This window comes from Hippoglossus hippoglossus, chromosome 16, assembly GCF_009819705.1.
Source record: "Hippoglossus hippoglossus isolate fHipHip1 chromosome 16, fHipHip1.pri, whole genome shotgun sequence".
NCBI classification, from domain to species: Eukaryota; Metazoa; Chordata; class Actinopteri; order Pleuronectiformes; family Pleuronectidae; genus Hippoglossus; species Hippoglossus hippoglossus.
Window position 1 is genome coordinate 8,367,420 of NC_047166.1, and position 15,983 is coordinate 8,383,402.

The 15,983-nt window shown below is 43.9% G+C and overlaps 1 protein-coding gene across 4 annotated transcripts in view; it reads right to left on the reverse strand.

Annotated features, from left to right (window-relative positions):
• grik5 (glutamate receptor, ionotropic, kainate 5) overlaps nt 1-15,983 on the reverse strand; it is an 81,945-nt gene that overhangs the window by 9,142 nt on the left and 56,820 nt on the right. For all 4 annotated transcript variants that reach the window (XM_034610786.1, XM_034610785.1, XM_034610789.1 and 1 more), the window contains 12 exons: nt 14,398-14,576; nt 13,628-13,681; nt 12,679-12,837; nt 12,121-12,273; nt 10,454-10,558; nt 7,623-7,730; nt 6,182-6,385; nt 4,992-5,105; nt 4,289-4,398; nt 3,876-4,049; nt 1,883-2,048; nt 600-825 (listed from right to left, as the gene is read on the reverse strand). In XM_034610786.1, the coding sequence (XP_034466677.1) occupies nt 600-825; nt 1,883-2,048; nt 3,876-4,049; nt 4,289-4,398; nt 4,992-5,105; nt 6,182-6,385; nt 7,623-7,730; nt 10,454-10,558; nt 12,121-12,273; nt 12,679-12,837; nt 13,628-13,681; nt 14,398-14,576 (1,752 nt within the window). The remainder of the gene's footprint in view (nt 1-599; nt 826-1,882; nt 2,049-3,875; nt 4,050-4,288; nt 4,399-4,991; nt 5,106-6,181; nt 6,386-7,622; nt 7,731-10,453; nt 10,559-12,120; nt 12,274-12,678; nt 12,838-13,627; nt 13,682-14,397; nt 14,577-15,983) is intronic.

The following is a 15,983-nucleotide window of genomic DNA, read 5'->3' on the forward strand; positions in this document are numbered from 1 at the left end:
AACGTAAGAGCCCACAATGCATATATATGGATGTGTGTATATATTGTATATCTCTAAATAAGAACTATAATTAAAAAGTAACAACTTAGCAGATAGCTTGATGTATAGATAGATGTATTTCAAGCAATTTAACATATGTTTGATTATATTTTATATTCGTCTTATTTGAAGTTATTACCTTGTCAGTCATGCTGTGTCAAGAAATGAAATGGAGATGCTAATAAATTTTCACGACTGCCCTGCTGCAATTCCCTTTTCACCTGTCTCACTAAATCATCACAATGTTGACAAGCCATTCAACGTGCTGCTGCTATAGGCTCCTAACGCAATACAACACAAGGTCACATAATACACTTATTCTTACCTCTCTGGCTTTATGTTAATCATAGAATTCATTTAAAAAAAGTTAACTTCGTGGGCGATTGTGATTTCCAGTCAGTGGCACCTAAACTTTGGAATAGTTCCCCGATAAGATTCAGGCATTTGGATTCTCGAGACTATTTCGTGTGTTTTTGTTTGTAATTCTCTTTTTATTTAGATTTTATCACTTTTCTTTGCATTTATCACATCACGTCCAAATACTAAATTAGCGTTGTTACCCAGTGGCATGCCAATGCCGTAGCCCTTGGTGTCCAGCAGGCCCCCGATCTTTGTGAGATTACAGTTGAGGCCGCGGTGGTATTCATTCATGGTGCTCTCCATCAGGAAGGCATACTTTGAGTTGAGCACACGGGCAATGCCCTCCTCGGTGCTTTTCACAAATACACTGGGCTGCTTGGAGTTCATGTAGTTCCACATGCGCTGGTAGGTCTGGTAACGTGAGTTCTGCAGAGGAACGAGAAGACATCAACGCAGATTCAACACTGACCACAGACATCGATATCTTATCATTGGTATTCAAAAAAGAAATCAAATGGGAAATACACATAGATCAGAAAATCCAGTGTGAATAACGACGAGTAGAGTAAAACGTCCACAGCAAATAGAGGGTAAAAGGAGAGAGGAGAGGACAGGAGAGTGAGAAATAGTGAGATGAATTAAGGCAACAGATTATTTGCTCATGGCGCAGCTGATGCAACATCTTTTCTACAGATGGAGGTAAATCAGCACACAGGAGGTGGTGCAGCACTCAGCAAAATGAGGCACGCTCCAAACTGAGGATTGAGTGTTTAATGTGTACAATTACATGTTGTTTTGAGTGTAGAGAAGGTGTGTGTGTGTATGTGTATTTGGCAATGAGTGGGGTAATATATACCACACTTACTTATATACGCAATATGGACAAACACCATGAGAAATCAAAACACACACACAAAAAAATGCACATTGGCATCTAGCCATTTCCCATACATGCACACAAATAAACAAGTATATTTTTTTAAACATTCACCTACACAAACTCCCACATGTAAACACACCTACGCACAAAGACAAAACACACACACACACACACACACACACACACACACACACACACACACACACACACACACACACACACACACACACACACACACGTGCGTGCTCTATGACAAACACAGATGCCGACACAGATGCCGGAAGCGCTTTCATAAGCAAACACAGGCAGTCAGCCACTTAACACAAACAGCCATAAAGAAAACAAAAGAGGAACTCAGAGATAAAGTCGCAAAGATGAGGACAAGCATTCACTCCAGGCCCGACAATAAAACACAAAACCACAAAAACTTCACGATAAATGGTCGTAATAAAGAGATTCAGGGAATTGTCCGAGTAAATCCGGCTGCCATCACAAAGAGCACAATATAACATCTACACACACACAGACACACACACACACACACACACGGAAACAGTGCCAAACACAGTGACAAATCATATATTCATCTGCAGTGGGTCGTACCATGAAGAAGGTCATGGTGCTCCCTCCATGGATGGTGCCGTACTCGATGTTGGTCTGGTCGGCCAAGTCGTCGGGGGACTCGATGGGAACCTCCATCCTCTGGACAGTGAGGAATGCCGCCAGGTTGGCCGTGTAGGAGGAGATGATGATCAGGGTGAACGCCCACCTACAAGGAGGAGACAGAAGGAGAAGAAAAGGGAAAAGGGTTAGTGTGGGGATGTGTGATGTGGACGGAGATGACATTTTAAACAGAATATCAATAAACAGCTTTGGGGACTTAAAATAAATCGTGTAATACCATCAAGACGCCATCGGATCTGTCCCAAAACTATTCTGCAGTACAACAACTAAACCTTAACACAAAGAGCTATGTTCAGTGACAAGAGGAACAAAGGAGAGATGGTGTGGCCCCCACAGAGCCCTGATCTCAACATCACTGAGTCAGTCTGGGATTACAGGAAGAGACGGAAGACACTGAGACAAACTAAATCCACAGGAGAACTGGGGAACCATCCCAAAGATGCTGGGAATAACCCTCCTGCCATAATAAATGTACCGAGTAGAGGCGGTGCTGGTTTGGCAAACATGGCTTATGCCAATTGAGAAACGGTTAATGTATAATAGCAGAATTTGTTGTCCTTCCCATAGTTTTGCGAAATGCAAATGAAATACAAGACAAATCTCGTTACTTTATCACACTGATGTTAAAATCATGCATATCCACTATTTCCATTAATCAGCCCTGCTCATTGATTTGCAAAACCGCCTGCGTAGAGATTCCTCTGCATGAACAGTACAGAGATGTATAGCATCTCACCATAAATAAAATACTGTACAATTAGAAACCTGAACATGGGAGTCATTTGTGACCTTTAATACACATCTAAAAACTTTCTTCCAGAAGAATATCATGTACTCACTATATTTAATAATCACTTCTATTCCATATCTTGCTCAACCTCAGTGTAATTTTCCCTTCCTGTCTTCCTCTACCCTTTATCTCCTTAGCTCTTAGCGATTATTATTTCTTTCTCAGCACAGCTCTCTTTTCACACTCACTCTTGTTGCCACAGGAAAATGATTGGGCCAGTATTTCTGTGAGCTTAGCGTTTTCTGTTTGCATGAAGAGCTAGCCCTTCAAGACCGAAACTTATAAGCTACGCGTCAGCTATATGACGAAAATCCCCAAAAGTCATTATCTTACACAGCAGATGTGGGAAAAAAAGCATTAAGGAAAAATGCAGGTTTTTGATTAAGGAATGAGGTAGCCAGTAATTGATTTTTGATTTTAATAATATAATATATTAATAAACTTTATTTATATAGCACTTTTTAATACGAATTACCAATACGTTTAAAATCCAAACCATCATAAAAAGAAGCAAAGTAAAAGGGTCAAATGAATAAAGTAGAACAATATAAAATTAAAATTAAATAGAGGTTTTAAGATTACCCATTGTACAAAATCTGTGTAGTACAGTGACAAAATAAAAGTAAGACCAAAAGCCAAGTAAAAAGCAGTTTTATAAGAGCTATTTATTAGAGTATAAGGATTCAGCCTTGGATCTCCTCTGAGAGTTTGTTCCATAGAGACGGTGCCATAACAGAAAAGGCCTCTGTACTCATCCTCGTTTGTGGAATGTTTGTTGCTGGTCCCAAATTCTTGCCTGTTTCACTAAAGTCTCCATCCTCAATGAATGTGTCCTTCAAATTTCCATATTCCACTGTGGAAGTTGCACAAAGGACAAAGATTTGCTTCCAAAGTAGTTGTAATGTCACGAATCAGACCTGCACAAGTCTTGAGCTCAGATTTAAGCTGAGCACTGGGACATTTTCCCCCTTTGGCACACAAAAACAGCCTTCAATGTCAAACTCTAACACCGGTGTGCACAGTGAGGGTGAAACATTCAAGAGTAGCAACAATAAGTCAAACACATGTTTTTGAGTGGAGGTGGGCACACAAACACACACACACAGCAATTCAGATACTTACCACACCCCACTAACACATCTGGTCGACAGGGCTCTGGGCATTATCTCTGATCCCTGCTGCATGAAGCCTCCAACAGGGAACCACAGGCTGTTTCCCAGTGTGTACTGGTTCTCCAGCATGTCCCTACGCTCTCGCAGACAGGGGTGAGGGTTGTACCACTCGTAGGGGCTCAGCCTGTCGGGGGAAACAAGGGGTCCAGTGGAACGAGGTCAAACTACAGAACAGTAATGCACTTCTGCCAATTCATTCATCAATCAGTCACTCGATACTTGTCAAACTGTCTGCAGGAGGTTGTGTTAGGTAAAAAACATCCCGGTATGTGACAAGCAACCCGTGTTCGACAAGATAAATGGTGATAGAGCGCAGATGTGAGCTGCAGATTATCAGTACAGTGTGTGATGTAATGTATTGACCTTGCAGCCAGGAAGAGCACGCAGCTGACAGCCAGGTAGGCGAGCAGCATAAAGAGCCAGACAGCGGGAGAGAAGGGATCGAGGAAGGAGAAGTAACCAGGCTTCCGACCCTGATGTGGTGAAAAAGAAGAAGAGGAGAGGAAGGACAATAAAGAAACAGAAAGGCTCCGACAGACAGACAAACAGGCAGGAAGGCCCACTGTGATAGAAAAGAAGGTGTCATGTCCCAGTAGTCAGTAATTGTCCCTGCTGCACCACAGGAGGGCAGTGTCCTTCACTGCACTCCCACTGCAAGTCTGCAGTGCTGTGATACGCTAATGCTACAATCCATAAATGCTCTATTTCACAATGCCTACTGCCGAAGCATACTTGGCCTAGCCCCAAAACCTCATTAGCAATGTACAGCTGCCAGAGTCACCGAGTTACAGAGCACTGACTTACTGGGCAATTTAAACTACACCAATAAATTTCACTGTGGACACAGTGGCTGCAGCATCCTACTTTCTATATAAAAACAAGCTTTAGCTTCAGAAGACGAGATCAACAGCCTGATTCCTGAAGTGTCATCTAACAACCGTCATCGTCTCCTGTGTGACCCTTGTTCGCTTGAGAGCAGCGCACATGGTCGAAATGAAAATCCAGTCCAAGATCCAGTGTAAGTTTCACCCAGTGGTCGCCCCACAGCCCCGGATAACACCCTCACCAGCTGAACTCTGTACAAGATGCTGATCCCCAGGGTCATGAACGGCTTAGAGAAGTCGATAACTTTCTCTCTCTCTGACGTGATGGTGAAGCCCGCCACGGCCAGGTCCGCTTTCTGTAGGATCGACAGGGAAAGACAGATGGGCAGACGGATAGATCATAGTGGGGGGGGGGGGCAAGAGAAAGACAGAGGTGGTGGGAAAAAAAACGAGAAAGTGGTCAGGTAGCTGTGCAAAAACACTGGATGTTGCATGAGAACATTAGGGTACAAATAAGAGCTCTGTTGCACGGGAAAAATACAATTCTGTCCTCTTAAAAACATAAAGACATGAACTCTGTCCCCTTCCCTATGGAACACACACACACACACACACACACATTATCCTCGTCCAAATGAGGCTAATTGCAAGTAAGCACTGGGTGTATGGTCCCTCCACCTGTATAAAACCTCGCAGGTCTCTGGTCGCTCTGCCTCCCCTCCATCTCTTCCATTAAAAGCTAATTGATGAACATGGGCCGCTAATTAGAGCTGAGTGATCAGGCAGTGGGGAGGGCAGGGAGGGAGAGGAAGCGTGGAGAGCTGGGGGAGCACCAGTGTGGCAGGCCCCACACAGGGACCACAGTCTGGTAATTGAAGTATACTGTATGGTAATTAAGCAGAGAGGGGCTCTCATTAGCCTGCTTCAACCAGACTGTCTGTCAGAGGCGCACTAGGCCTGGACAGGGGGGAGAAAGAGGGGCGGCGGCGGTGGGGGGGGGGGGGCTGGGTTATGGGAGGGTTACTGTGAGGAAGGATGGCGCAGACAATTTTAGGCAATGCTACCACTCTCTTTTGGGGAATTATCAAGTCAGCTTTTGTCCTAGATAAGAGCCTTACTCCCCTCTGAGGGCAATTTGAGACATGGGAAGTTACAGCAGAGTTGTGGTTTGGGGCTAAAGCGCGAGTGTGTGCGTGGGTGGGTTTGTGTGTACATGCTTCTGTGTGTGTGTGTGTGTGTGTGTGTGTGTGTGTGTGTGTGTGTGTGTGTGTGTGTGTGTGTGTGTGTGTGTGTGTGTGTGTGTGTGTGTGTGTGTGTGTGTGTGTGTGCCTGTCTGTAGAGACACTTGTTTGAACATTTGAGCATTTTTCTGTGTTTGTGCTTTGTGCATGAGAGTCGGAGAAAGAGGCAGAGGGAGAGGGGGAGTACTCACCCTGTTGATTAGCTCTCCAACCATGCCAGTCCAAGAGCCGTTGGGCTCTGGAGCCCCGTACAGCCCATCATCCACCAGCTTGATCTTGAAGGAGAATTTCAAGATGTTCGCCAGCTCCCTCAGCATGTCGACGCAGAAGCCCTCGTACTGGTCGTTACCCTGGAACTCCTGGTAGTTGTCCTTACGCATCACATACGGGTTTTCCTGCACACGGGGGGGCACAGGGAGGCTCAATCCAAAACAATTCATATTCTATTTGAGCAGAGATTTTAAGGCTAAAAGTTTAAAAACAACAACAAAAAAATGTAATTATATTAAAGATATAGTTCTGCACGGAAATATGCTAATGTAATTTTTTAAAGTCTTTCTAAAGCATTCTGAATCTCTACTCAAAATAAAGAATTACATAATAATTGGAAACTTTATTTGCATCAATAATGCATTCCATTTTTTTATTTACAAAATATATAACGTAGGTCTAGTCATTTTTAAAGATTTAAAAAAAGAGTTGTCACATATGATACCTTTATAACTGAATTTTAAAGACATTGCAGTGAGAACATAATAAAAAGATGAGTTGCATCATAGGATTCAGATTTTCATATTGTATAGAATATCTTGGCCTTGGCTGAACCAATTTAGCCCATTTTTTTTATCAGCTTCTTGTGAGTCACCCCTGGTGTTATGGAGGTCCAGTCCTAATTGCTCAAGTTCTTTGTTAAAAGTCATAAAATGGCTGGTGCAAAATGCTGAAGTGGATGGGATCAAAGACAAAACAGACAGAAACAGTGACAGCCTTTGAAATAGACCTGGGAACAAAGAGAAGACAGACGGCCGTCTTCTACACTGAGCGTGAAGCCAAATGAAGAAATCCTTCACAAAGCTTGAGTCATATGTCCAGAAATCCCTCGACACATAATCAAGGGTAAACTTATCCTGGGAGAAGGAAGCACAACAGCTTGGTTGGCAGGGAACTATCTACGTGTAAGCTTGCCACAACAAAACCATATGAGACTCCTTTTGTTCTACTATTTTAAATTCTAATAGGATTATCCTCTTTACTGTTTTTAAAGCACACTGTGGTGCAGGAGATTTCCTGTATCAGGTCGTTTTTACACATCTATTTCCAACCTGACAATGATACAGCAGCATCATGCAAGAGCTTTATTGATTTTCTGATGTTACATTACTCATGAGGAAACCAGCAGGAGACAAATCATAGTATTTGGATTAAAGCAGGGGACCGTGATTTTTGCCAGTTTGAGTTCAGTAACACGTCTCTCTCTGTGCTGTGTCAGTTTCTATGACAGCTACAGTGACAGCAGAATTAGCAGCAACAGACCACAGCGCAGCACGGGCTGCGGCACAGCTTGCGCGGCAAAACACGAAAACAACTCTGACCTCGCCAGCGCGGCAGTCCAGAAAGTAGGCGCGACCTTACCAGTATGGTGGTGACAACGAGGGTCTTGTTTGCCAGCGTCTCCGAGACATTGATATCCAGACTGGTGGAATTCATGGCCAGGGTGTTGTTAGAGTACCAGATCCCAATCTAACACAGAAGAGAAAGTGAGTGGAAATCAATGGCCATTGTGGGATAAATAATGTGCTAAATAATCTCTAAATTCGCTGCAACCGTTACGCTGTCACTTCAGGCTACAAATAAGCATTTCAGCGAGTATATTAACCCTATTGGTCTGGTTTATAGTACCTTTGCATGTTGAATATTTTATGCCTTGCATTGTTATCCATATTGTTACATGCTGCGTACACACATTGATTTAATTGTTCCCACTGGAGCTATATACGAACCTGCAGTATATGCACTACTGTTTAAAAAAAAGAAACCATGTTTACGGGCAGAGCAATGAGCTGAGACAAGATGGCAAAGATGGTAATGAAAAGAACTCATGATCAGGAGCTTCCCTGCCATGTGTATTTTCCTTTACTTACACCTTCTTTAAATTGCATTAAAGAAAGCCAACATATTTCCATTTTATGGAGACAGTAAAGTCACTTAGGTATATAAATGCGTGATTAAGACCGAGGCAGCGTGCAGGGCGGAGGACACCGCGCATCACAGAGGAAGTTCTTCGGAAAATATGAATGTACATCTTTCAGTAGGTCAAAAGAGAGGTGACGATTCCTCAGACAGAATTACAGTTTGTCTTTGACACTCCGTTTCCAGCACTGACATTTAAGTGTACTCGTTTTTTTCTTTTCTTTCTGTGAACTACCACAGCCGGTCTACAGATCAGGTGCTGCCGAGCTAAAAGAGGTGAGTTAAAGCGTTAATTACCACAATGCACGTCTCCCACCGAGATGAAGTCCTGATTTAACCACGGCTATCAGTTGGCATTTAGTGTTTACACAGAATGCAGATGGCCTCATGGTCAAGCCCGAGAAAACATATAAATGGAAGGTGACGAGAGAGTGTTTCCTAGAGTCAATGAACCGCGGCGCAATTCGCTCAGTCTGGCTCAGCAGTGATGGGTGAATTTATGCTTCATTTAATCTTGACTTTGAAACACGGGGGGAAATGGATTTTGATTTCTAGCTCCCCTCACTTTCCATCTAATGTCCATTGGAGTAGTCTTCATTGACAGAACAAGGCACTCAAATGGTGCTTAATACCTCGTTAGCTCGGACCGCCGACGTTTTACTTTGGTTCCACAAATTGTCCAACAACCCCTCAACAAATGTGTTGTGGCTTGTTACTGATAGATCAAAAACATAAATAAACACCCGAACCAAGAGGACAGATCTGGTCCAGGAAGATGAATGAAAGGGAATAAATGCATAGAATGAAAACTTGAAAGCAGGATGATAAATATTTCAAAAGAAGAAACACGATTTTCTCAAAAGAAAAGTCTTCCGCAATAAAACACACCCTAGCGCAGTTTAATACACATGCTGCTGCAGATTTAATTGGTCTGGATTATGGCGATTTACGTAAACTAATGTTAGAAAAAAGATATTGCTGATATAACTCAGTGTGTTAATGACTTGAATTGCTTTTGTTACACTGCACTCACCCGGTAGTTTATGAGGAACACCTGAACATTATCTATCCAACCAGCGGTAGCACTTACATATATGCATATGAAGGTCAGGAGCTTCACGTTAAACATTCGAATGAGGATAAATGTCTGTGGAATGATGGGCTGAATATTTCTGATTTCTCTTCACAACAGTCTCCAGAGTTTTCTCACAATGGTGCAAAGAACAAAAAACATCCTTTGAGCAGCGGGTCTGCAGACGAAAAAAACTCCTCTTTGATGAGAGAGGTCAGAGGAGACTGGCCTGACAAGTTGGAGCCGACAGAATAACAGGATAACCGCTCTTTACAACTGTGGCGAGCGGAGGAGCATCTCGGAGGGCGCAACGTGTCGGACATCGAAGCAGACGCCAGCCAAGAACAGAAATGACGGCCTGCAGTGGGCTCACCAAAAACCGGACATTTGAAGAGCTGGAGAAACGTAGCCTGCTCTGATGAATGTGGATTTCTGCTGGGGGACGGAAATGGAATCAACAGCATCAATCCACACAGCCAACCGGCCTCGTGTCAACAGTTCAGACTGGAGGTGGTGGTGGCGTAATGGTGTGGAGAATGTTTTCTTGGCACAGTTCGAGCCCCTGAATACCAATCAATTTGAACGCCACAGCCTATCTGAGTGTTGTTGCTGACCATGTGCATCGCTTTATGGCCACAATTTACCATCGTCTAATGGTTACTTCCAGAATGATAATGCCCCATGTCTGTTCGCTCTGAACCGTGCCAGTTACAAACACTGATTTCCACAAATGAATGTCATTATTTATGGCCATGGGGAGAAAATAAACCAAACATTAATGGAATATCATCCGTCAGATGAGAAAACGTCACGTCAACTCGCAGCTGTGGCCGAGGGAGGAGAGATGCGCAATGCTACACTCAACACCGCAGACCTGCTCGAAATGTAGCATCTAAAATTCAATAGATGAAGTATGCAGGCAGCTAATGTATTCTAGCCTTCAGATAAAACAAATGTTTACACACATTTGCAGCTAACACATGCGCCACTTCAGATCGGAGGTTGTGGTTCTGTGCCGTCAGGTGAAATCCGAAACTTTACCACATAATATTTGGCTGCTATCAGGGGAAGCTGTGACGAGGCTGACCTCAGAGTCAAACACCCCTCTGAGCGTTGTTCAATCAGACAGTTGATCTACTTCTAACCCAAAGCCTGAGGCCCATGTGACCTGGCTGCTACATAATAACCGGTGACTCCTGACCTCTTTGTGGCCTCCTCTGTGTTTCTCCAGGATCCTCAGGGTGTAGTTGGTCCTCTGACCTTTGCTGTTGAACTCCACACGGCCCGTCAGACCATCGTACTCCACCTGGAGGGGGGCGGACGTGGAGAGGGATACGTGAGGAAATACCAAGGAGGCAGCGCAAAGGAAAGACAAGTCAATGAGAGGAGATTGGGCAGGAAAAATGAGGATAGATTAAGGAATAAATAAATACAGGCAATCTGCTCTGTGAGACAAAACATTCTTCTTCTCACTATCCATCATGATTAGACAAACAGATCATATCAAGAGTGATTAGGAGGGAAGAGTGGGTAAGAGACAAAGAGAAAGAAAGAGCAGGAGAGACAGAGGATGTGTCTGAGGCTGGACCAGACAGGGATAATCAGTTTCGGATCAACTAGGAGAAAGTGACTGAGTGAGAGGCTCAGACAGAGAAGCAGAGAGAGTCAACAGCTTCCTAATAAGACCTGCACCTCGCAGCTCAGCTCTGCCTCTCCAAAACCCAGGTGCTGGCACAGTTAGCGAGATCTATGATGAATGGCACGCTGCTGAAGATGGAGCACACCATGATGTTGACTAACAAAGACAGATGTCGGGTCGGTGGGGCGGAGGCAATGAGAGATGAGGCTCGGGCTGCCTTGACAACAGGTTGTCAATGAGACTCACACACAAACACACACGCACACACACACACACACACACACACACACACAAACGACCAGAGATAGGAGATGACAAAGAACAACAGGAGACAGAGGTTACATTTGACACGAGGCGAGGATGATACAGAATGTGGTTGTACTGTCAGCATTCATCAATAAATCAATCAGGAGGAAAATGAATCACCTATTCTGATTCATGGTCATTGTTTGAGCCATTTTCCAAGCAAAAAAACCACAATGGTTGTACAATCTCAGATGTGAAGATTTCATCCTTAGTGATTATACATTTTAAATTTGGGCTTTTGTTCAGACAAGACAGATCATTTTCATCATCAATAAATACATCTTTTTTTGTCTTCTCTTTGGTTAAGCAGTCATTGTTTTGTTTGTGTGTTGTCTACATTTTAGAGGCTGGAACCAGCAAATGTTTGACATTTTTGCTTTTAAATGACGGAAAACGATTCATATTTACCAAAAAAACTGTCAATTAATATTCTGTTAATCTGAGTGAGTCATTTAAAAACAGAAATGTCAAACATTGGCTGGTTCCAGTCTCTAATATTTGAATAAGACAGATCATTTGAAGTCAGGCTGCAGATACAGTTTGTTTTGGGCCTTTTTGCTTCTACATGACTGATCATTGTGATGATAACGATAAATTGATCACGAAAAGAGTTCATTCATTTTAATACATTCATCTACAGATTGTTTCTGCCTCAATTTGAAGACTTTGTCTCAGGAAATGGCAAATGTATGTGTCACTATTTTCAGACGTTGATTATTTATCACTCCAGTTGATATTGTCACTGTGCATATTATGGCTGTGCCTAAAGATATGAAAAAAAAAACATCAGGCTCCTATTTCACCCACACGTCTTATGATGTATGCATGTGCATGTTCATGCGAATGGAAATTACCATGGGCTACATATGAGGGGGTGATTGCACATCACGTATTGCTCACAGGCCGACTGATCAAACGTTTACCATGCGCAGGTAGTTCATGAGACTGGTCCCGTGTTGCCAGATTTGAGGTGAGCTGCAGCTGAGCGGCTTCACACCGATTTCCTGACTGCGGTTCAATTCCCTCACGGCCCCCACCACCACATGCACCGCGTCAAACATCAGCGCTGACGAGAGCTGTGGAAGAGGAGGTGGTAAATGGAGAAAAACAGAGGGGGGATGGAAACATAGGGAGGAAGGACAAGGAGTCAGGAGGGGGGAAAAAAGGCAATAAGGAAAGAGGAGAGAGGTGCAGGCACAGATGATTGAGTGGTTAACAGAAATGGAAGGGGGTGGCGGGTAAAATAAGAGGGGAGAGAGAGAATAGATGTGCGGTATGAGTAAACCAGTGGGGAGGAAACACAGATGGATACATCAATACCCATTAAATACAAGCAAAAGACTAGCTGAATCTCTTTAACTGCTCCATGAATCAGTGCGAGGAATAAAGTGGCTTAATTTTTCCTGGCATGCAAAACAAAGCTGTAAAAATTACTGGTGGATGTGTGCATGCATGAGTATGCCTGTGTTCGAGAGACTGACCGCGGGGCCGGGATACGTGAGGTCGCAGCCCTCCCTCCAAGAGAGGTTGAGGCTCCTGATGAACTCCAAATAGAAGGGGTGTGTGGTGTTGAACATGGAGAAGCCCACAATATTGGAGTGCTCATCCACTATATCATCCAGTCTTAGGAGGGGGAAGTCCTAGAGAGGGAGAGGACGAGTGGGGTGGGGGGGGGGGGGGGGGGGGGGGGGGGGGGGGGTGTTTGCAGAGACAGAGAGAGAGACAGAAAATTCAGGTGAATGACAATGTTGACAGAGCATCAAACCTCAGCTCAGAAGAAAAATACGGTGCAAAGAAGAGTGTGATAAAGAAAAAGAGAGGCTGCGGGGAGTGACAACATCTAATCTCTGAAGGAGAGAGAAAAAAGGATAAGGACAACTTGGGAAAAGGGGAAAATGGTGATAGGTTGATGAATCCAGTATCGTTTCACAGAGATACACACACACACACAAGACGCTGCATCTGAGGCACAAGAGTACATCACACAGAGAGGGCCAAGAGAGGAGAAAAAAATAAATCAGGTATGCAGCATAAAGTGACACATTAATTCAAATGGCAGGAGGGGAGGGGAGTATATCAAAGCGGCAGATGAAAACACTGGAAGAGTAAAGAAGGTGGCGGGTGGCAGAAGAAAAAGGCCACATCCCGTCTGTCATCATCTTCACCTCAGACCCCTTTTTACTTCTGCTTTTTTCCCCCCATCCTCCTCTGCACTTCCATATCTTTGTACAGTATGTTCATTTCTCAGATCTCCCCATCCTTCATCTCCTCTGCCTGTCACCTCTCTCTTCGCCCTTAATCGAATACTTTCTCCACCTTAGCACCTTCGGTGGCTCATAAAGAGACCGAAAAGGAGGAGCGGCGGGGGAGAGGAAGAAGGGAGCGGGGAGGAAAAGACGACAGAAAGAGAGGAAGGGGAAGAACTCTTACCATGGTGGTGAGGATGTACTTGTAAAATGCTGATGTCATCCCCAGCTCGGATGCCTGTCGAAAAGAAAGAGAGAGCATAAGATGAAAAAGTAAGTCTGGAGGGGATACAGGATGTGGAAGCAGAGAACGAGGGAAGATGTAGGGGAGATGGGTGGAGGGAGAGATGGCGAGGGCAAAGGAGCGGAGTTATTGAGAAGCAGAGAGCAAAGAAGACGGTTGGGGGACAGAGTGGGAGAGAATGTGGGGGAGGAGACGGGCAGCATACGTTAATCACAGTTTTACATCATCAGGCTAACACTAGGATATTTCGCTGAGGGGCGACATCCGCTCCAATGTGCCCAGTGAAAACAGCCCATACGCATTCAAACTGTGACTCACTGGGCTAGCTATCGGCATCACAGGCCGCACTATGAATCAGAACAAGCCTGGGTAACATCTGCACCGCATCCCAGCTAAAGATGTTCTTTTGTCAAATACTTTCTTAAGAGAGTAAGTGATTGTTGCTGGCAGAGAGGCATAAATATTGTTCGCTCCGCTGCTCCGGGGGCAGAGAAGGTAAAAATAGATGTTAATTCTATTATAACAACAACTGCAGCCTGTGGAACTTTGAGCGAGACGTGACTGTAACCTGAATTTTCCAAACGGATGTACAAAGGAGAAATACACAAATCCCTTTGAGCGATACAGCGCGTACTGTACACTGGAGTAACTTCAAAATCCTGCACATGTGTGGGCGGCTCAGAAAAATAGATTGATCCTTGAGATCTGACCTTCTTGAGGATGAGATAAGAGACAGAAGCATTGGCGTCAATGATGATGGTGGCCACTTTGTCATCACGGATCTCCTTCAGCAGCGGCGTAGGGTCCAGGTTGTCATCCAGCATTCTGACTGACAGCGTCTCCCGGGAGATGAGGAAGCGGCGGACCAGCTCCTCCAATCTCAGCAGGCCTGAGGCAGAGCCGAAGCAGAGCCGGGTTGCATATCAGTGTCTGTATCAATAGACATAACTCATATTTCCAAAAAAGTAAGCTTTGCAGGACCTCTGAAAATCGTATCCTCGGATGCCTATATATTTGTCATTTTTGCAAAGCATGATTGATGGTTTGTCTAAATCTTCAGGAAATGAAACATCATTTAATGTGGAGGCTCCATTATGTCTTCATTCATGGCTTTTTTTCAGTGGGACTCGTTTTTGTATCTATGGTTTGGTTTTCAGTCCTGTATTTATGATTGTCCTAAACCTACGAGAGAGATGTCTGTGTTATTTGAAAAGAAGGAGATAGGCTATGGGCCAGGAAAGTGAGTGGTGTAGATAGCGCCACCATGAGGCCATCTATACAGCACTCTATTATATAATCATAACTGCATAGATGCACATTTACGTACGTCCATACGCACACTAGCTATTTTGAGTCAATAAGTGCACCGTTATTACTCGGATTGTGCACTCAAACGTGTGTAAAACAATAAACACCTCTCACTCTAAACAGTCTCCAACTTGCCTCTGTAATGAGAGGTGAGGGAGCATTAATGTATTTTCCTCTTTGTGAAAATGGCAGCCAGGTAGAGAGTCACGTTGTTGTCGCTGCTGCAGACTTTCCATGTTGCATGACACAGAGAGCCCACACAAGAAAGAGCAGCAGAGCAGCAGATCACAATCACTGTCACATGTTGCAACGGTCATTTTACGCCCGTGTTCGATTTGGGACACACACTGTGTACAGAACGTACAGAACGTACAGAACGGACAGAATGTACAGAATGTACAGAATGTACAGAATGTACAGAATGTACTGCATGTGCATGCACTGACTGAAGTCACTTGCTTGAGACACAGCAACAATATTTTCACCCGGTGATTCTTTCTACTTTCAGGCTATTTGTTTCCCTAGTTGTTTTCTCCTATGAACATTACAGACACCTGGAGGGAGGCAAGAGTACAGACATGTTGGTATATTTTTAATAAGTTAAGCATAAAGGGATTTCTGGCCGCCAGCCTGGATGTCGGTCATTACATTTTATGTCTCACATCATATGCATGCTTCTTCACTTACTTTTCCTCTTTAATGTCACTCCTAAAGGTTTCATCTCATCTTAATTTGGTTCATAAAATACTTGGATGAGCCAAAAAAAATGTAAATCTACTCTGGCACAACAGTAACTTGAGAAAACATAACTCAATCAACTGAGCCTGTGAGTCTGAATCATTTGAAATTCATCTTTGTACAAGACCTTAATATTCTCAGACAGGGTTTATGTATCCTACAAAATTCATGGCTGCCATCAGCTAATCAGCGTGACAAATTTCTAAACATTTGCTATTAATAGAATAATAAATTTAGAGGGTTGTGCAGC